Source organism: Pinus tabuliformis, chromosome X (assembly GCF_031772625.1).
Source record: "Pinus tabuliformis cultivar Carrire ecotype Pingquan chromosome X, CPIR1, whole genome shotgun sequence".
Taxonomy (NCBI): Eukaryota; Viridiplantae; Streptophyta; class Pinopsida; order Pinales; family Pinaceae; genus Pinus; species Pinus tabuliformis.
In genome coordinates, this window is record NC_142308.1 from 576,242,479 (window position 1) to 576,265,286 (window position 22,808).

At 38.1% G+C, this 22,808-nt stretch overlaps 1 protein-coding gene across 13 annotated transcripts in view; it reads right to left on the bottom strand.

The window, feature by feature from the left end:
- LOC149141320 (putative protein phosphatase 2C 60) overlaps positions 1-22,808 on the bottom strand; it is a 116,848-nt gene that overhangs the window by 91,477 nt on the left and 2,563 nt on the right. For 7 of the 13 annotated variants that reach the window (XM_089447384.1, XM_089447380.1, XM_089447382.1 and 4 more), the window contains exon 3: positions 6,061-6,226. The exons of 1 other annotated variant lie outside the window; for it this stretch is intronic. In XM_089447384.1, the coding sequence (XP_089303510.1) occupies positions 6,061-6,226 (166 nt within the window). The remainder of the gene's footprint in view (positions 1-6,060; positions 6,227-22,808) is intronic. 5 more of the 13 variants (XM_089447389.1, XM_089447386.1, XM_089447390.1 and 2 more) reach the window with 1 other exon arrangement.

A 22,808-nucleotide genomic window follows, 5' to 3' on the forward strand; every position in this document is an offset into this window, starting at 1 on the left:
AATAAAAAATAAAATTGTGGAGTTTTTTAGATATCCACATAAAGACAAGAAAAAGAGAAAAAGTATAAAGTGGAATTAAGAAACACATTATATATATATTTTTTGAATTTCCATTTAAGAAAAAAGTTTAGTTATACTAAAAATATATCATTCGATTTTAAAAAGTAGAAAAAATGAAAATAAAATAAAAATTAGGCCCGTGATGAAAAGTTAAAAGTATTAAGTTACTTTTTTTTTAAATTAAAAAAACAAAAGTGCCATATATTTTTATAAAGGTAAAAGGGGTTATTTAGGGACAAAAATAAGTCCAACACAATAAAAAGATGGAAAACTCGAAAATGACAAAAGAAGATTCTCTTGTAAAGGTGGCATGATCTCTTGTTATGGATTATGTACATTAAAGGGAAATATTCAAGGAAAAGAAATTAATATCATTATCAACCAAGATCGTGAGGAGAATTACATTTATGTTAATTTAGCAAATCAATTATTAGTTTTAGGATCGGATATAATAGAGAGTAAAGAAGCTTCTTATTTCGAAGCAAAATACAAAATTAAAAGTATGCAAGTAATAACTAATGAATATGAATGTGTATATCAATTTGTTGTAGCAGTTATGCTTAGGGAAGAGATTGACATAATTTCTGGGTTACTTTGGTTTAAAGAATTGGGTACATTATTTTTAGACATAGAAAAAAACTTTTGATGTTTCCTTATAAGAAGATGATCACATTCTAGGGCATGACAAAAAGGTCAAAATTGATAATGCCTTCATCAGAAGACTTTAAGGATATATTGAACATGATGCTTCAAGAGAATAAAAAACAATATCAAAGAAGCAGAAGGAGCTTGAAGAAGTCATATCCAATAAAAACAAAGAAATTTCTCGCCTCGAGGACCACAATGAAAAACTACTTGCACAAGTCAAGAACGCTAAGGTCAGAAGGAAAAAACTCAAGACACGCCTATTAGAACAAGAAGAGGAAAATTTACACTTAAAGAACCTTAATCAAATGTTATTAGAACAAATCAAAAGTTTAAAAGATGAGGAGAAAAACACTAAGAATAAGTCAACAGTTCAGAAAATGAACTTTCACATCGAAAGAATCATAATGAAAACCTACTTATGCAAATAAAGAAGCTTAAGAGTTATAAGAAGTTGCTAAAAGACGAGTTAGAACAACTTATTCAAGAAGAAGCATTGAAGTCTTCAAGTGAAATAATTCAAGTTGGAAAAGAAGGAACAAACACAAACACTGATCCAAATAATACCACAATTCAGAAAGATCCCAATCCAATTGAAGTCAAGACATACTCAGAAGTTGTAGTTCAAACAATGAAAATTCCAAGTGAAGATTTTGTAACCTACTCAACAACATCAGTACCTAAAGTAAATCTGGAAATTGCCACACGCATGATAAGGGAATGTCAAATCACAAGAACTCCATATCAACACCCAAACCATAAAAGTGGATATCTCAACTAGTCTGCAAATCCATATCATTCAAACCAAAAACAAATGACTTATGTTCCAAAGAATGTCGATGTCACCACAATTCAACCTTGTGATAAAAATTCACATAGAGTATCCAATAACCACAAGATTTCGCAGAAGATCAATTTAGGATGGTCAGGTCCCTTCTCAGTTTGACAATTTTATTTATCACTCTGAGGATCCTATCATCTTGTATCATCAAAAATGACAACTCGAATATTTCTGAAAAATGTGAATAGATTACAAGACAAAGATATAGATGACATGCCTTATCAGCAAAAAACTTTGAGGACAATGCTTTCTGAAGAGGAAGGAAATGTGATGAATATAATTTATATAAATTTAATATAAATATAAATAAATAAATAATAATCAGAATAATAGATTAATTAATGAAGAGGCATGTCCCTAAGGACATGACCATTCATAAAGGGGCACCTACCTAGGTATATAAGCGGGTCTCATTTGTAACATCATCATCTCATATCTTCTGTAGATTTTTATATAAATATATTTGTCCTATCATAGATATCTCTATATTTCAGATCTTCTAAGTATTTTGTTGCGTATATGAACTTTGTTCATAATAGAAGGACAATGATCCAGGAGAGATTGTGGAAGTAAGGGAAACAAAATTAAGAAACGGGACTATTTGATAGTACCTCATCAAATGGAAAGGGTTACCCTCATAAGATGCTACATGGGAAGGAGAAGATATTCTGTAGCGCCCAAGTCTACAGGTGCTTGAGGAGAAGCAATTTTGGGAAGAAAGGATTGTAATGTTCCTTCTCGAATGATCGGTAGAGGGACAACTCACTACCCCATTTCCGACTCCCATGGGCTAAAGTCACAATGGAAAAAATAATAAAGGGGGTCAATGTGAGATCGAATTGGAGACCCTGGAGCTTCATCCCTTCTCTGGACGAAAACCCTTGGCAGGAAACTAGTTTTGGTAGATGGTCACCCACCCTAGCTGGTTGGAGAAGAGATCACTCAGATCTCTTATTAGTTTTAATTGTTGAAGGAGATCAACATCATCAGAGCTTTATTGAGATCGATTCTTTCCAGAGGAACTCTTTCCCATCACACAAGTCTGGCTTGAAATCTAGTGGATCGTTTTACTTGTGACGAAGGTAAATCACTATTGAAGAGGTCTCTATCATCTGCAAGTGGTTACATAGCTGGGTGGATCGATTTGCTTGTTCATAGCTGAAAGAGTGCACAAGAGAGCCGCATTTGCTGAGAAGGGAGTGTAGCTGGGCTATAAAAGGCAGATCACAGCTAGAAATTGTGAGCAGCAGCTATAAACATGGAGCTGGGAGCAAGTGCACTGAGTACAAAAGGGAATAAAGGTAGATCGTGAACCATTTGGAGGTTTGTTACGGCTGAAACAGCCATAAAGAAGGCACATCTGGAACCTAGTGGCTAGATCGAAGTGTGAATGGGCCAGAACAACTTGTAAATGCCATTTCCAGCCATTAAAATGGTCACAACAGTCGTTGTAGGTGCCAATACACAGGCAGATTCAGTCATTTCAAGTAGCTGAGGGCACTAGCAAGGAAACATCAGTCAAATATCGATTCTATGCAAGCAATATGGTGTTCCAATAAATTAATGAAGGCTGAATATTGTCTGGGAGATTGTGTTAATGCCAGATCCAGTTGGCAGCTTCAGGTTAGAAAATTTAAATAGTTATAGACTATGCCAGGCATGTACCTTCAATTTACTAATTGAAATAAAATTCAGTTTGGTCTTTGCCTACATGTTTTTTTATTATTCTATTGCATTTGAGAGTAGAATTTTGCATGCACATAAAAATTTCAAGAAAATCACAAAAACAATACAAATTACCAAAAACCCAAAAATAGCAAGCAAGAAAACTATACAAATTCCAATCAACAGTTAACCAAGAATATTACATGGCAGGATTGGAAACAGATCCCAGTTGAGGAGGTTCTTCCAGAAGTACCTCCCTCGCTAAGAGGAAGTGTTGATTTTTGTAGCTCGGGCAATTACTTATGCACAGGTCTTGTTTCTAAGCTTGCAGAAGTTGCCCACATTCTCCTTGGAAGACTTGCTCAAGTGTAAGCAAGTTGCCAATGTAATTTAACCTAACTTGGGAAAATGCACATATTAATATGTTGGCTTATTGAGCTAATAGAAACTAAAGAAAAGTAAAGTAATTTACCTTAGTAAGTTTTAAATTTTAATCTTAACCATTGATCTCAAGTGAAATGAGATCTAATCTCGAACGTCCATCACTTTGAGATTAGGGTTAGCGTTAGGGATTTAGCTCAATGTAAAGTTATAAAAGCAAGGCTAGGGAGAGGAGAAAGACACACCATAGCAGCACAAGATTGAGAGAAGCATCTCAATGAGCAGTGTACTGGGTCCGAGGGACTGCAAAGAGGTTGGAGATCTAAATCTGCGAGAGAGATCAAACACCAATCTAAGGCAGAGTTGTTGGATCAGATCCAGGTTGTTGTACTCTATATTTTTTCAAGTGGGCCATTGTCCCAAGACGGGAGCCCACGTAAGTTTGGATTTCACAAGATTGAGAGAAGCATCTCAATGAGCAGTGTACTGGGTCCGAGGGACTGCAAAGAGGTTGGAGATCTAAATCTGTGAGAGAGATCAAACACCAATCTAAGGCAGAGTTGATGGATCAGATCCAGGTTGTTGTACTCTATATTTTTTCAAGTGGGCCATTGTCCCAAGACGGGAGCCCACGTAAGTTTGGATTTACTAATAAAAAACTTATTGGGCAGAAATCTATTTGTATCATTGTGATTGAGATTGTTATATTTGCTTCTGTTGAATTTGCTAGTAAACTAGCTATGTGTTTATTCAATACGTTTTGTGCTAGGAATTAAATAGCATGTGTTAGGTTCGCAGGAATTCTAACAAGACTAAGAATCAAAGATAACGAAAAACTGATATTTTGTAAGGATATTCATGAATATCTTTTACTCATAATCTGTAACAGATCTTCGGAACAGCTATTAAACATTTTTCCTGCATAGATTGCAAAAGTATAACACTGCCCAAACCTGCAGAAGTTTCCATCCTTTATACAGGTGTCAGAAATTCTAGTATAAAGGTAATTTATATTGTCATGCATGATTGCATTTCCATTTGCATGCATGTTTGCATTTTTTTATTTTGGACATTATTGTTGTCCAAATCGACTTGTTAAGTTTATTAATGTAAATTGTGAACACACAAATGTATGGAATAATTACCGCACTTCTCTTGTTGAAATTTGTAAGTAAACGGCATTCCCATGCAGAAACATTGGGATTAAACATTAGGTAATGCCTTCATACATAGTTGTGTTTGTATGCCTGTGCAAGATCATCTAGCCTTTTAACCTGTTAGCCTATGACATTTATTTCTCTAATAGTTTTGCAGAATGTTTACTGATCATACATTGCCATATGAAAATCAAATAAACTGTTGGTCAATGATCCAGTTGAAAGGTAAAGTCCTTTCCCTTGGATCTTCTTCAGATTAAGTAATCTTGGGTCCAGGGGATTTATTTTACCAATTTTCACTCAGGATTGTTCCTTGCCTCTTCCAACCACAACATAAGTGATGTGAATTCACTTGTGCGGGCCTGGAGGTAATAACAGCTGACCTAGCATCTTGAACATCAATAACAAGACTAATGAGTTTATTTTCAGTTTATGTATGATTTTGAAATTTATGATTGTTTCTAGTTTTTCTTAGGCTTATAGACCAGTGGTGTTATAAACTCTAGTAACGCATGATCTTTGCTATCTATTTTGCTTTGATTTCCAATTCAACAAATACTCTGATGACACGTTTGTCCATCTTTCTGTCTTACTCAATTTGTGAATATTTGTTCTCTTCGGATGGCTCATTTTTTTCTTCCACGTTTTATGATAAGTAGTACAATTGGCATTTTAAACCCAGATTTAATTCACTTTGATGATAATATTCTTCTTGTGGTAGGATACCTACTTCTCAGCTGCAACAATGTATGGGTCCTAGAGCTAACTGACAACTTTTTGTATTATATAAATATTATGTATTCAGCATAGATGCTATCTTTAACCCACTAACATTTCATCCATCTTTGTAGCAAGCTGTAATGGGGCTACCGCACAGTGATTTAGTTTTTAAGATTCAATCTCTCCCGAGTCCCAATTGCAATTGATTAAAGGCATTTATGCCCACTCTAAAACTAAAATGCTCAAGTTATAAGGTTGTAGATACTGGTGAAGTGATGAGCATTATTTACAAATATTTTATTTCTGCAAAGCAACCAATGTTGTTCATGTTGAGAAAGCAAACAAGCAGAAAATTGTAGCTGAAAAAAGGAGGTAGGGAAATATCATTGTCCTGCCAGGAAAGAAAAACAAGGCCTTAGCATTCTCTTTGATCCATATTATTTCCCATGAACCAAACACACAAAATCAGATCCACTTCAGAAAATAACAGTCAAATTATAAATTCAAAGAACTGGACATTGCCTAAACATGAATTAGGCATATGTTGAAGCCCAAAATACGTAACATGGTGAGGTATCAATGATTACTCACTGCATCTTCCATTGTTGCACGCCACCCTTGCATAGAAGAGAGACCATATCTGATTCGCTCATTTTCACCATCTTCTGACAATTTATCTGTCTTTGGACTACTGAGGTATATACCCATTGTGATTTCTTGGCAAAAGAACTCAGCACATTTATATGCCAACCTGAAACTAGAGAAATCATAATTAGCTAAAATCAACAGTACAAATTCCTGTAAAATATGATTCATTGATTTCTCAATGTCTTAGGCATCTAAGGCATTAAACCCATGAGTTTTCTATTCTCAGATATGCATCCATTCTTCTGACTTCTACAACTTACAAGGTTGAAATCCCACTCATACACCAAAATGAATTCGATAGTTCAAAATCCATTATTTTTTGAACATGTGGTAAGATTTTCATGTATACAACAAAATCCAAGTTTTAAAATATAGCTTTCATAATTAATAACTACACCAAACCAATAGGATAAACCAGTGCCCTTACAAAATTAACAAAGCATAGATATCAATATTATGGTCCAACATGCCACTAAGGCCAAGAGGAGAGCGCTTAATCAGATCCAGTAGAGAGCTGTCAACATGGCCTGAAGAGCACAGGTATAGAATGAATTCAAATGACAGCCAATCCATCCCTCAAGAGATTTCAGCAGGGGATAAAATAAGGGAATGATGACAACACGTGGGCACCAGAATAACTGCTCAGAAAGAGAAGCAGTGAAGTGAAATCAAAGAGAACCAAATAATAAGCAACATGTATTGCTGATAATCACAAGGAGAGCACCCTCTGACAGATCACGACAGATTATAGTTAGGAGAAAGGTGAGAACCAAGCCCAGGCAAGTCAACTCATGGGAGTAAAGTTAATGGACAACATTCGCAATGTCGACATGCCACCAGTCCTTTTCCTAGTAACAAAAGGGTTTCAGAAGAATATGTGGATCATATAGTCGAGAGAGGCTGCAAGATTCACTCCTATTCAGCTGGAGTCTGCTAGAACGGCCAGAAGATAGTTTTCCATTTGTTTGGTTGGGGGAGTTGTAATGAAGAAGGGAGGAGGAAGGTAAAGGTGGGCAAGAATCAACCTATGAACAGGGAAAGGATGTTAATCAAGGAGCTCAACAAATTATGTAGGGAAAATCACCGCATAGAGTAAAGGTGGAAGAATGGACAAGAGTGGTATGCAAATTAGACTCTAGTTCTAAAAGGAGGAGACACAAATTCCCTTCCCATGAGACCCAAGACACACTCAAGGACAACAAAGTTTGTATAAGGCAATAATGCAGACAAACATGTTCAAGATTTACTAGCAAGGCTAGGTTATAACTTGTTGGAACTTGGAACACTTCCAGAGGTTGCAAAATTACGCGATTGAGGTTGCACAAAGACAAGCAAGAGGAAAAGAAGCCAATTCTACAAGTAGAGGGAAGGGTGGAATGTTATGAGAGTCATCTTGAGAAACTAGAAGCCCAATTGAAAAGTAAGTGCATGGACCAAGAGATGAGATGGATTTAAAGGCAAGGTGTTGAGGATTCCAATAAAGTAAGGAAGGAATTGCTTGAGTGTAAGTGGTTAACACCTAGGAGAAAATTTTTCACTTCTTTGATCAGCCAGCCAGCAGCCCTATGGTGATTCACAGATGGCTTCACTTCAAAGCTCTCTACCTATGCTCCAATCAATGCGCTCTCCCATCTGGCATAATTCCTAAAGGAAGGTGGATCCTATGTTGCGGGGGAGCGCCCCCCCCCCCCCCTCGAACCCGCTCCCAATTTGCGCTCCAGGCGGGAGCGGGTCGGGAGTGCGCTCCCGAATAAATAAATTTCACTCCCTGCCAATTTAGGATTCGCTATCGAGAGCGTCGCTCCCGGAGCGAAAATTACAGCCCAGGAGCGATCAAGGAGCGATCGCTCCCGACCGCTCCCGAATTATAATTTTTCGATCCGGGGGCGAATTGCGCGGCGCCGGGAGCGATCCGGTGGAACAAAAAAATAATAATAATAATAATCCGCGGACCCGAAAAAAATCAAATTTAAATTTAAAAAATAATAATAATAAAATAAATAAATAAATAATAAATAATAAATAAATAAATTGTTTTAAAAGCCCAATGGGGCTAAAAATATTTCATTATCACTTGAATGAGTTGAGTTAGAGCTGGAGAGCAAGAGCAAAGGAGTGAGGAGCAAGCGTCGAGGAGCAAGGAGCAAGCCTGCAAAGAGGTAAGTAACTTAGTAATTTAGTTAGCTTAATATAGTTAGGTAGTAATTTAGTTAGTTTAATCTAGTTTTATTTAGTTTATTAATTTTATTTAGTTTAAAAATCATGAATCTAAATTAAATTAATTAATCTAAATAAATTAAATTAATTTGCAGATTCAAAAGCCTACAAATATCAAACACCATGGACCTGGCTATATTTCTTGGCATTTTCCTCTTCTTGGTCCCTTTTATGGTTATTATGGTGCTGGAGAGTAGGAAACGGAGGGGCCAAAATGAAGAGGGCGATGAAGAAGCTAGAGAAAGTCAAATTGATGAAAACCCCGATGAGGAGGAGCTGGAGGAGGGTGAACATGACTCTCAAAAAACTAAACAAGACCAAACCCCATTGTGGAAATATGTTAACAGGGCTGAAACAGGGAGAGGGGGTGGAACCACTAAATTTCATTGCCCCCATTGCAACAATGATTACACAGGTTCATACACCCGTGCCAAAAAACACCTCTGCGAGAAAAGGCCATGGGATGGAGACAAACAAATAGAAATCAAAACTTGTCTAGCGGTGTCAGCAGCGGATACAGCCAAATACATAAGGGAAGAGGAGGAAGCCCAATACAAATCAAAAAAATCAAGGGGTTTCTTTGAACCAAGCTCACAACCACAAGCACAAAGAACTCCTTCAGCATCCTCCCAAGGCAGTGGATATGGAGGCACAGGGTCATCATCTTTAAGGCGTAGAACCATATCAGATTTCCTTGATGAGGGGTGTAGGAATGATGTGGATTCAAAGGTTTACAAGTTTCTCTATGCATGTGGGATACCATTCAATGTTCTTCGCTCACCTTATTGGCACGAAATGGTTTCTGCCATAAATGATGCGCCTAAAGGATACAAGAGCGCTGGGTATGACAAGGCAAGAACCGTTGGACTTGATCATGAAAAAGCAAAAATATCACATTCTTTGAATAGAATGACAAGTTCTTGGACTGACCATGGGGTGTCCATTGTATCTGATGGATGGACAAATGTAAAAGGCAAGCCATTGATAAATGTTCTTGCTGTGTCTGTTAGTGGTGCCATCTTTCTAACTGCACATGATTACTCAAACAAGTTCAGGACCGCCATCAACATTGCAGAAGCATTACTTGAAACAATTGACCGTATTGGGCCATACAATGTCATCCAAGTCATCACTGATAATGCTGCTAATTGTAAGGCAGCGGGAGCAATTATTGAGGATAAATACCCCAACATATTTTGGTCTGGATGTTTGGTTCACACATTGAACCTTCTGATGCATGATGTTGTCAAGAACAAAAATGCACAATACCAATGGATTGGTGATTTGTACAAGAAAGGCAAACCAATGATAAAATTTATTACAAATCATAGCAATACCCATGACCTTTTCCACAATCACTCGAGATTGGAGTTGTTGAAGATTGTGAAGACCAGATTTGGTAGCTATTACCTCACCTTCAGGCACCTTTTGAAGGTAAGAGAGTCATTGGCTAGCATGGTATCAATTCCACATTGGCAGGTATTAAGGAAAGGGCTACAAATGCAGCTGACAGGGAAGGTTTTGAACTGGTGGAGGAGGCCGCTCTTGATGGTCAGTTTTGGACAAGTGTGAGGCAAGTATTGGATTTTACCAAGCCCATTTATCACACGATTCGGTTTGCAGATACAGACAAACCAATGATTGGCGAGGTGTACGAGCAAATGGATACCATGTTGGGGCAAATAAAAGATATTGTTCATAACAGAGATCCCAACTTGTACAAACTGATTCATGATTGTGTGTGTAAACAGTGGAATAGACTTAATCTTCCACTACATTGCTTGGCGTATATCCTTACGCCAAAATACTACTCTACATCTTGGTTGGGCCAACCTGCACCAAGGGGTAGGATTAGAACCAAACCCCATTTAGATCCAGAGGTAACTAGTGGATATTTGCAAGCATTAGAAAAGTTGATACCTGACAGGGAGGAATGTGCAGCTGTGCGCCTTGAAATAGGCAAATACTTCAGTGGCACTGGTTTGTATGGTAACTTCCATGCAATGGACGACAGAGATAGATTTGATTCTCTCACATGGTGGGAAACATAAGGCGGCCACGAATTTTTGCCAATTTAAGTTCTTTCACAGGTTGTAAATACTTCTTCTGCAGAGAGGTGTTGGAGCACCTACAGCTACATACATAATGTGAAAAGAAACAGACTCAATGAAAATCGAGCAGAAAGCTTGGTTTATGTGCACTACAACTTGAGGTTGTTGAGTCATTACTGTGATCGGGCTTATGAGGATCCCACATAAAATTTGGGACAATCACCCAGAGGATGACAATTTGGAGGATGGCATTGTACATCTTGAAGAACTGGAAGAGGAACTTATAAGGGATGAAGATGAAGCAGTTGCAGCAGCCATGCCACCTCCACCTCCACCATCCAGTAGCAGTGCTCGAGGTCCGAGTCTTGTTCCTTTGTTGTCGCCACCTCCATCTACACCCTCACGTGGAGGGCATGTGCCTTCTAGTTCTGGTCGTCGATCTGTGCGAGAGACTCCTAGAAGACCACCACGACCTGCTTATACTCCTGGAGACTCTCATGGCAAGGGCCACATGTAGATTTACAATTTACTTGTCTTTTCTAGTTTCTATTAGACTTTAGTTTTCATAACTGTTGAGTTTTGAGTCCTTGACTCTTGGCTCTTGACACTTTCATATCAAAATGATATTTTTTGTAAACAATATATGATTGTGACAATGAAAATTTGAAGTTTGAAGTTGGCAATTATAACTCATTGGTAATGATTGTAAATTATGAATATGATGCTTCGTGAAAGACTAAAGTTGTTTCATTTCATTTCATTATTCATGTTTCATTTTATAACATTTCATTTCATGTTAACAGTTAAAAGTTAGGACTTAGAAATATCTAAGATATTACTTCTTGTAATGGTTAAACTTAGCTTGCAAGTACAACTTTGGTGATCAATGATGATAAATGTTATATATTGAATTTTCAATTTTGAAAGCTTGAAGTTGAAACTTTAAGATTGAATTTGATGAATCATGATTCACGAGACTCAATATGTTGCAGTTGTAATATGTATTTTACTAACTTGTGGACATGGTTGATGAAGATTATAATTTCTAGATGATTGATCATTGATGTGATATGGTTCAATGATCAATGATCAATCTATGTTTTTTTATGTTTTTTATGTCTAATTCATCATTCTACATGTTTTTGTTGACATATATGTATCAAAAATTAAAAAAATATAAAAAATATATATATTTTTAAAAAATCGCTCCGGGATTCGCTCCCAAACCGGGAGCTTCTGAAAATGGTCGCTCCCGCTCCCATTTCCACTCCCGCTCCCCGCTTCCACTCCCGCTCCCAAGTAACATAGGGTGGATCATCTATCAAAAAGTACACTAACCATTTTTGTTATCAGGGACTTTCATTTAATGTTAGGGGCATTCTAATATGGATCACAGGGTGAGTTGGATGATTGAAAATTGTTGATTGTATCCTTGTTCCCACACTTCACCTTGGGGGTTATCCTTTGCCCCTAGTCCAGTGTGACCTTCCCTAAGGCCTTTTCTTTCCACTGATCAAGAGGGGCACGAATAGGAAGCATTGATTGATGTAGCATGAACAAGGTACCCCATATTTTTCAAAGAGTAAGGAATGAATTGTTCAAGTGTGAGTGGTTAACACCTAGGAGAAAACTTTTCTCTTCTTTGATTAGCTAGCCAACAGCCCTATGATGATCCACAAATAGCTACGCTTCAAAGCTCTCCAACTATGCTCCAATCAATGTGCTCTCCCATCTAGCATAATTCCTGAAGGAAGGTGGATCATCTATCAAAATGTACACAAACCATTTTTGTAATCAGGTGCTTTCATTTAATGTTAAGGGCATTCTAATATGGATCACAGGGTGAGTAGGATGATTGACAATTGTTGATTGTATCCTTGTTCCCACACTTCACCTTGAGGTTATCCTTTGCCCCTAGTCGAATGTGACTTTCCCTGAGGCCTTTTCTTCCACTGATCAAGAGGGGCGTGAATAGGAAGCACTTATTGATGTAGCATGCCCAAGGTACCCCATACGTGTCACTTTCAATTTGTCCCTAATATCAACTTCCATTCTTAGGGTTGATTGTCATTTGCCACTAGTACTAACACCCCTTTATCCACATTTCTGAGTTAGTAACTGAAACATGGCCCTAAGAGGTTGACGCAGCTGAAAGAAAGATAAAATCATATATAGCCACAAATGAAAGGAAATGAAAAATGCAAAAGATGGTTGGGACTAATAATAAGCAAGTGGACAAAAGCCTAGCCTAATCTCTACCCCCCTCATTAGCCATCACCCAGTTCCTAAGCATATCATGTTGTCTCAAAACCAAAGAAACTCATAAATGTCCCGACCCGATCGGCAATAAACCACTACATCTTTAGGGGTATTAAAAAAAAAGCATTAAACAAGTTGGTCATCCAAGCTATGCAAGAAACAAAAGAAATAATCATTGAAGTAAAAGGTGCACCAGAGGCGTGGTAAAAATGGGCTAAGGAAAGGAATAATTTAGGTCTCCACAATTGCTCCCTCTTATCATCTTTACACTCATGATGTTGGACCTCTATTATAGCTAGAACCAAAGTAATAGCATCATTGTAATAATCTAGGGAAATTGTTTCCCTAGGTTATTCTTAAGAAACTAGGGTTTTTCCACAAATTTATTTTTCAAAAAAAGAAATAACAGCTTACACCGATAAATTAGCTAAATATGGCCATATATGGGAGATCATTGATAACAGATGGAACAATCAGCGCTATCATCCTATACATGCAGCTGGGTATTTTTTTAACACAAAGTATCGTTATAAAGCTCGGCTAGGAGGCATGCAAGTTGGGAACGTCATAGATGGATTGATTGATTGCTTGGAGTGCATGGTGCCTAACCATGCAGACCAGTTGGAAATACATAAACAACTTACTATTTTCAGTATGACAGCTGGTACCTTTGGCAAAAACTTGGCAAAGATGGCAAGAGATATGGATCAACCAGGTAAGCAATTCCTATTTGTTTTTCTTTTCAAGTTAAATTGTTTCCAAATTTACAATTCAAATTATCTATCAATACTTGTAATTTGTAAATAAGTAATGAAATGAACTAAGTTACTAATTAATGTATTTTTCTTTGCAACACATTGGTGGGAGTCATTTGGCGACCAATGTCCTCAATTGCAAAAGTTTGCAATTAGAGTCCTCACCCAAACTTGCAGTTCTTCAGGTTGTGAGCGCAATTGGTCTGTTTTTGAGCGCATACACACAAAAAAGAGAAATCGTTTGGAACAAAAACGGTGAAATGATCTTGTCTTCGTGCAAAAGACTTGATCTAGATCCCATTGTGTTGGAAGATACTGATCCAACATCAGAATGGGTGGATGAGAGTGAAGATCCTATGTTTGATGTTGATTTTGATATTGACATGGCGTTAGAGGGGGCTGAAGCAGATTTGGTAAACCAAGATTAGTAGTCGCATCAAGCAAAGGCAACCAACCAATGGAAGGCACTAGTTGTGCAGCTCGACCAACTCGTGCTTCCATTAGGTCCACTTTTATTGTTATTGGTGGCAGTGTTACTATTGAGGTTGTAGATGACGCTGAGGCATCCTCAGACTCTGAACCAGATGATGTCTATGTAGCTTTTGTTGATGATTCGGTGTCTAGTAGTGGTGATGAATTTGATGATTGATCATGTGTAGACTTGTAGTCTTGTAGTAGGCCAATGGCCTCATAGCTTGTAGCATTGTTTTTGGACTTTATGGGCCACTTAGAGCTCATTGCTTATGTATTTTATCAATGATATGTATTGCACTTGGTGCCATTTTGATATACACCTTTACATGGTATATAGATGAGCAAACTTTGCATATTTTGTCTCTATTGGCATGGAATCATGGTTTTAAATCTTAAAAATAGTGTTTTTTCATTAAAAATTAATCATTTAATGTATTTTTTTAAAAACCAATTCATTGAGATCTGACCAATCTCGGTTTGACTGGTTCCGATTTGAAACCCGGTTTATTAGGTGGACCGGTCCGGTCACCAATTCCGGTTTTAAAACAATGATTCCAACATAAATATAACATTTAGTAAACAGTCCTTCTCTTTCAATAATACGGCAAACCATACAGTGCAAGGCAACAATTCAACATGTATTAATATAGCCTGAATTCAATTGTCCAAATGAATCCAACCAATTCCAAATAATTTGAATCTAATTATGAATTCCACAAAGCTTTATCACTATATCCTATCAACTAATCCTGGCTACACGATGTTATCTTGTGTTATTTTGACCAGAGAAGTTGCCTAGCTAGCTTCAGGACGAACTCTTGACCTATTACAGGGATTGTCTGCAATGCGACTTTAACTCAAAAAAGGGATGTGAGCTACCTCAGGGAGAATGCGAGGTGTCATAAAGGATAATCAAATTCTAGTCTGCCCTTAAAATGTTTAGAACTCCTTCAAAAACTCTGTCACCGGGTATCTTGCATTTGCTTCAAGGACTTCAGCTTGTTCCAGACCTCTATCTATCCTTAATGAAGGCTCGGACTAGCCTGAAAGGACATTGTTCATACTCAATCACTTTCATATAATCACAAAATGGTTGTCAAGGAATCTGTCCTACAATTTCGGTCTCAAAATTGTCCATGAGAATTTCATCCCACTTCAAAAGGCTTTCTCCTCTGCCATAGTGTGACTTCGCAAGGTTTTATATCCAAAAACTTCGATCTGATCAGAGTTTGAATCAAAAAGTTTCGACCAGCTTCAAGTGATTTGATTTGCCTTGCCACAAAATATGTTGCTCCTTGATAATGAATTCCCTGTTGCTAGAAGAAAGTAGAAAAATAGAAAATAGAACTAACTATGGTGGAATCTTTCACCATCGAAATTAGTAGGAGAGATGGGGTCTTAAAACCCTCAGAGCCAATGCTCAAGAAAACATATGATTTGATTCACCATTGACAACGCCCCATTTGATCTCAACTCTTCTCCATTTATAGATTTTTCCATGTCCTCCAAAATGAGAGGGGTTGTGGGTGCAATGCCCAATTTTGGGTATTTTGCCCCAGCCAGCCCAACTTTTGCCCAATGTTGCCCCAACATAGGAAAATTTGGGTTTTCATCCTATATCAAGACTATAGCCTACGAGGTCGGATAGGTTATTTCATCCTCCATTAATTCATCAATTTGGAGAGGACATTACAATCCCCCCCTTCCCGAAACTACTTGCCCTCGAGTAATTGCAAATTGGGATGTTGTAAAACTTATTCTCCTCCCCATGTGGCATCTTCTTCTAGAAGATTCTTCCATCTAGTAAGATATTCTGAAGTTACTTTGCCCCTTAGTTTCTTTTCTCATACTGCCATGATTGCTTCTAGTATTAGCTCCAGTTGTCCCTCTTCATCCAAAGGGGGCAATTTAATAGAAGTAGTGACTTGTTGCCCGACAGCCTTCTTGAGATAAGAAACATGGAAGACATTATGAATTCTGCTTTGTTTTGGTAGTTCTAACTCATACACCACTTCTCCTACTTTCTGGATAACTTTGTAAGGGCCATAAAACCTCGGCTTTATCTTTTCTACATAGATTTTTTTGGGTGTAGATTGCCTATATGATTGTAATCTCAAATATACAAGGTCCCCTCCCTCAAAGTTATGTTTTGTTCGATGTTAGTTTGCGTACATCTTTTGCATATTTTGGGCAGCCTGCATGTTTTTAATGAGTGACATGAGAATATCCTCACTTTCTTATATCTAATCTTTAGCTAATGGGGCCCTGTTATCTCCGAGGACAATGTCAAGAAAGGATGGAGCATCATAATCGTACAGTGCTCTGAAAGGTGTCATCCCAATAAACAAATGATACGTAGTATTGCAACAATGCTCCCCGAGGTATAGCCATTTTGTCCATTCTTTATGTTGACTAGTCACGTAGTTACGTAAGTATCCCTCAATCCATTTATTCACGATCTATGTCTAGCCGTATATTTGCATATGATCATTGGTTCTTAGGGTTAATGTTGTCCCCACTGTCCTTAAGAGTTCCTGCGAAAATGCTCCCATAAAACTGCTATCTCGATCACTGACTATATTTTTAGGCAGTCTGTGAAGTCTGAAAACTTCTTTGAAGAAAAGTTCTACTACCTGTTTGGCCAAGTAATCAATTGGAATCGCAAAAAAAATGTGTGAATTTCATCAACCTGTCAACCACTATATAGATCCAGTATTTTCCTTGTGCTTTGGGTAGTCCTGTAATGAAGTCCATTGAGATGCTTTCCCATTTTTGTAATGGAATTGGTAAAGGTTGGAGAAAACTTGCAGGATGCATGTGCTCGACCTTATTCTATTGGCATGTGATGCATTTCTTAACGTATTTTAATATGTCATCTTTGAGACCTTTCCATGAAAACCATTACCTAATTTGTTGATAAGTTTTGAAGAATCCCTAGTGTCCAATGGATGGTATGTCATGTGCAACCTTCAAAATTTTTTCCTTAAGTGTAGATTCAAGAACCAACTATACGTTGTCTTTATAGTAAATAATATCATTAACTATCTTGTACTTGTCATCTTGAATGAGTTTGTCCGTCAAAGCACATGCAAATTTGTTCTTGGAATATTCCACTGAGAGGTGAGCCTTCCAGTCTTCTATGAGCTCCATGAGAGAACACGTTGTTTGTTTTCTGGAGAGTGCATTAGCCACACTATTATTTTTTCCTTTTATGTATTCAATATCAAAATCATAAGCTTGGACCTTGCTTACCCACTTTTGTTGTCGTTCGTTCAAGTCTTTTGGTTCCAAGAAATGGCACAAGTTGTTGTGGTTTGTCTTCACTACGAACCTATTTCCCACCAAGTATTGCCTAAACTTTGCCAAGGCGTGCATAATAGCCAGCATTTCCTTGTCATATATGGAGTAAAGTCTCTTTGTGTCCTGGAGTTTCTGACTTTCGAATGCAATTGGATGGCCCTTCTGCATTAACACTGCTCCTATTCCTTCTCCTGATGCATCGCATTCTAATACAAAGGGTTGACTAAACTCAAGAAGTGCTAGTACTGGACATGAACTCATTACTTCCTTGAGCTTATTGAATCTCTTCTTGTAATCCTCCATCCACCTGAATGCTCCCTTCTTTGTCAAATCTATTAATGGTACGCTTAGTTCAGAGAAGCCCTTGACGAATCGTCAGTAATAGTTGCAAATTCCAAAAAATCCTAGCAACTAGGTAGGATTATTGGGTGTTTGCCAGTCCAATATTGCCTGAATCTTTTCTTGATCTACCTGCACTCCTTTCGCACTAATTATGTGTCCCAAATAAAGAGTTTGTCATTCCAAGTTCACATTTGATGCCTTGGCATAGAGTGATTGTTGTTGCATTATGCTCAAAATTTCATCCGAGTGCCCCAAGTGATCTTCCCATTTCTTGTTGTATATGAGAAGGTTGTCAAAAAATACCAGTAAGAATTTCCTCAGTTGCTTGTTGAATATGTTGTTCGTGCAAAATTGGAATGTGGCGAGAGCATTGATTAGACCAAATGGCATGACCCAAAATTCAAAGAGTCCATAGTGGCATCGAAATGTTCTCTTCGACACATCTTGCTCTCGAACCTCGATTTGATGATATCCTGATGCTCTCGAACCTCGATTTGATGATATCCTGATCGTAGGCCAATCTTTGAAAAGTAAACTGCTCCATGTAACTCATCGAGTAACTCATTGATCCTGGGAATAAGATACCTATTCTTGATGATCTTTTTGTCCAGTTCCTAATACTCAATACACATCCTCCACATTCCATTCTTCTTCTTAACCAGAACCACTAACAAGGCAAACAGACTTGAGTTGGGTCTGATGTGGCCCATTGCTAGCAATTCTTGGATTTCCTTTTCTATCTCATCCTTCAATTTCTTTGGGTGTTGATAAGGTGTAGTGATTGTGGGCTTGGCCCCTTCTTCCAACTCTATAGTATGATCAAATCCTCTTTTAGGAGGCAATCCCAGGGGAATATCACCAAATGCCTGACCATGCTTGTCTAACACTCGTTGAATGTTCTCTTTGTACTACGACTACCAATGTTGGGTGTTTGTTGGTTTGTAATAATGCATTCTACCACATATGCTACACCTCGATGCCTAAATATGGCCTCCATTCTTCTGGAAAAAACGACTTGTGGGCTACCATTTGCCATACCTCTCAAAACTACCTTACTGCCATTAGGGCCTCTAAATTCCATTTCCATTGCTCGATAGTCCATAGTGTCCTTACCCAATGAATACAAACATTGAACCCCCAATACCATATTGATATCTACAATATGTATCACATAAAAATCACTAGTGAAAGTGTAATTATCAAGTGTTATGGTCAAACCTAGGATCATCTATGTGCAATCCAAGTTGTACCCATCCACTACTATCACATCAAGGCCTTTGAACTCTTCTATGGGAATCCCTCTCTTTTCTACTAATGCTACATCCATTAAGTTGTTTGTAGCTCTCCCATCAAACAAAGTTATCATGTGTTGTCCCTTGACGACTCCCCTAATCCTAAAGGTGTAATATCTAGGGGTTCTTAATAAAGATGCAATCTTAACTTGCAATCAGGATTTCTTCTCTTCGTGGGGCTTTTCCTCTTCTTTAGCTTCCTTTTGAGATTGTTCTTTCTTTATGTTGAAAAAATGCAGCAAGAAAGGCTCAATTTGACTTGGCCTTTGTCAAATTGAAAAAATTCAAAATTTCCACATCAACAGACAACATGGAGGTAGTTAACTGAGGTGACATAGCTCTTGTCACTCAATTAGCTTAGTAAATTCGAGTTAGAGGGCTTCGAGTTTAATTATGCATGTGTGATTGCTAATTTGTACCAATATAGTTCAGTTATTTCCAGTTGTATTCAGTTAAAATAGTTCTAACTGTTGATAGAACTAGTTGGAGGCCAATTGTGCAGCAGGACAGCAGTCTAACTCAATGATCATCCAGTTAACTAATCAAATCAACCAAAAATAGCTCAGGCATGCAAGGAATTTGAATTGCTCAACTGTGGTGGAGATTCCAAGACTGTGTAACATTAGTTGTAGACTAGTCTTGAGTGTATAGGTGTTGCATGCAATCAATGATCAATCCTTGGGAATTGTGCAATCAATTGGAGGAAAATTCCTAAAAAATAGGGGCCTAATTCCTCAGGATTTGCGCAAGGAAATAGGAGTTCAAGTGGAGGCAGAAATTGACAAAGTCTGGGTCAGAGCTTTCATTAAGCAGAAAGAACAATTATTCACTCGCAGGTTGTGCTCAAGAGCGAGCAAGCAATTGTAATACATTCTCTATTCATTTGATTAATGCAAGCAGGCTTAAGGGGTTTTTACCAGTTGGTTTCCCCTAGATAAATCTGTGTACTTGTGTATGTGATTGATGCATGTTTGTGAATGTTGTTCTAAATTGTGAATTAATTTCTGCAAAGTAGTAGAGTAGAATTGTGTCTCTTGGTTTAGATTAAATTTCTTGAGCAATTGCAATCCTATCACCATATTTCTACATGGCATCAAAGCAGGATTCACATTAGAAGAAGAATTTTGAAGTTGTTCCTCAGGAGGTTCAAATTTGCAGCTTTAGTGTAGCAGGATTTCTTCAGAGTTGGGAGAATGGCCTTCAATGAACTAAGATTAGAGTATGCCTTGGAAGGTAGCTCGAATTTCATTGCCTGGAAGGATCACATGGAGACAGTGCTTGATGACAATGGATTGTTGGAATATGCCAAGACAAACATTCCAAAACCACGATCAATCAGTGTTTTCAGAAACGGCCGAGCCGACTCCAACTCGATCAAGCCAGACCGAGCCAAGGCCTAGCAGGGTCAGCTCTGTAGATGGAACGGAACAGTTGGCCAGTTTGTTACCGAGCCGGTCACCGACTCGGCTGGCTTTGTCACCCACACACACGCACGGCCAGCGAGGTCTTTTGGGGGGGAAATTGGACCCCACAACCAATTTTAATTTGCTTTAGGGTGATTTTGAGGTCCATTTACCTCTCCCAACCCTATAAAAGCTACCCAACCCCTCTCATTTCCTCACAGCTATCTCATTGCATTTGTGTGAGAATTTGTGAGGAGTTCGTGAAGAGTTGTGGAGTTTGTTTTTGGAGCAGCAGTGAAGAGTCTTGGGCAAGCATTGGAGCAACAGTGAGGAGCTTCTTGGGCAGCCATTGGAGCAACAATGAGGAGCTTCTTGGGCAGCCATTGGAGCAACATTGAGGAGTTGGTTTGTTGGAGCAACATTGAGGAGGCGGTTTGTGCCTAGAGGTATTTTTTTTCACTTCTAAAATATGTTTTTGCTTATTTATTTTTTTGTGCAAATCTGGAAATTGAAAAGAGTCTTTTTTGTAAAAGAAATGAACATTGAAGCAACGTTATTTTTTTGTTTTCATTTTCAGATTTTTTTTCCTTTCATTTCCAAATCAAAAAATGGCTCCTAGAGTGAAAAATGTTGCTTGGGCATATGCTGAAATGGTTGATAATCAAATGCATTGCAAATTTTGTCATAAAAAAATTAAGGAAGGTCTTGGGGGCATTCATAGGCTGAAATAACATTTCGCTGGTATCAAAGGCCAAATTACTCCATGTGAAGCACCATTAGTACAAATTTGGGAGATTAGGAAGGAGTGGTTAAATAGCTTTGAGAAGTTTCGGGCAGAAAAAGCTAGGCAAAAAAAATAGAGGCTGAAATTGGGAGGAAGAGGAATATACAACAAGTGATGGCTACCAACCTCCATTTTGATTTTGAGGTCTCTTCATCTATCCCTTGTACTAATGCATCCAACCCCTTCCATTATGTTCCTCCCTCTTTGGAGTCCATGCAAGAGAAAAAGGGTAAGGGTAAAATGAAAAAGAAGGGTGATATGAATATCAAAAGTTATTTCACTGTCACACCCTCCTCTCCATCAGATGCACATGGTCCTCAAGCTAGTAGAAGTCATAGCTTCCCTTATGTTCCTCCCTCTTTGGAGTCCATGCAAGAAAAAAAAGGGTAAGGGTAAAAGATTAATGCACTAGAATATAAGATTAATGCAGATTTCTCGTGGTCTTTCTGTGGAACAAAGGTCTACTTGAGGGTATCCTATTACCACTGAAAGTCTGATTCAGGAAGCAAGGTCTTGTCTGTGACACCCTGCAGTCTACTAGCCACTGAATCACTGTTCTGGTACAGCAAGGGCTACCCTTGTGAAGTTTGAAGGATGCCCAAGTTTGGACAAAGCAGCAAGGCCATTGTGAGACAAGCGAGGACTTAACCCAGTCTAGACTTCTACTCACTGGTGGTGTGGGAGATTGTTATTGTAGCGGCAAAGGTCTGCCTGATCTGTAGGTTATCTAACACACGCTGCATCCCATTTGCAGACTTTGTGCAGTACTGTGATCGAATCCACTCTGAGATTGTGCGGATGAGGGTTACCTAAACAGTGATCGAGGTTGAAATGAGTGATACAGCGACCTCCATGCCCAAGGCTCCTGCGGCAGTATTAAGTCCTCATTAAGGTCTCCCTGCGGCTGGTTACAGGAGATAATGGCGAGCTGAGTAGGGCATACCAGGGTATCCTGGTCAAGGCTGTGCAACAATAAAAGGAGACCCCATCAAAAGAGCTTAGAATCAGCAAAGCAGTTTTGGATAGTCCATGCAGAAGCAAATTGTCAGTATGTACAATTGTTTAGTGGCAAATCAGTGGTCTGTTCACAGAATTGAATAGGTGGGATACAATATACTGTTGATCAATTAACACTGTCAGTACAAACAGAATTTCACTGGTGAATTAATGGTTCAATGGGCAGTCAGCCCTAAATTCAGTGTGATTTGTGAACAACTGTCTTGCTGTGAAGATCTTTTATATTCATGCATTATATAGATGTATGCTTATTGTTTGATAAATAGAAGAATGTACACTGCTGTGAATAATTGGATTTCTTAGAAACCCCAGCCAACATAGAAACCTTAAGGAGAGAAATTCCCTTGGGATATTACAGTCTCATGAGTCATGACTGAAGAACGATTATGGATGATATACTGGGTTATCTTGGAGATAAATTGAATGAGTCCCCCCTTTAAATATTCTGTTATTTTTATGTTGTATGGTGATGATGTCTTTTACTATTGTTCATTTTCTGTGATGCTGGATAACAGTAACCTGATCGCATAGTTGTTATGTTTTTAAGATATTCATATAATGATAGCTCTTGATATGGCAATGTTTAACCATTGACTAGATATATAATGGGTGCAATTTGATGGTTGCATAAATGCACAATAGTTAAAGTGAAAGCATGAATAACTGGTTAGGTGCTACTCTCAACAATCACACTATATGAGCCCTATACAAAATTAAGTCTTAACACAGTGCCTTGACCTTTCTCCTCATGGGGCTTTAAAATGTTGGTGCCTGGACTACAGCAGACCACCTTTATT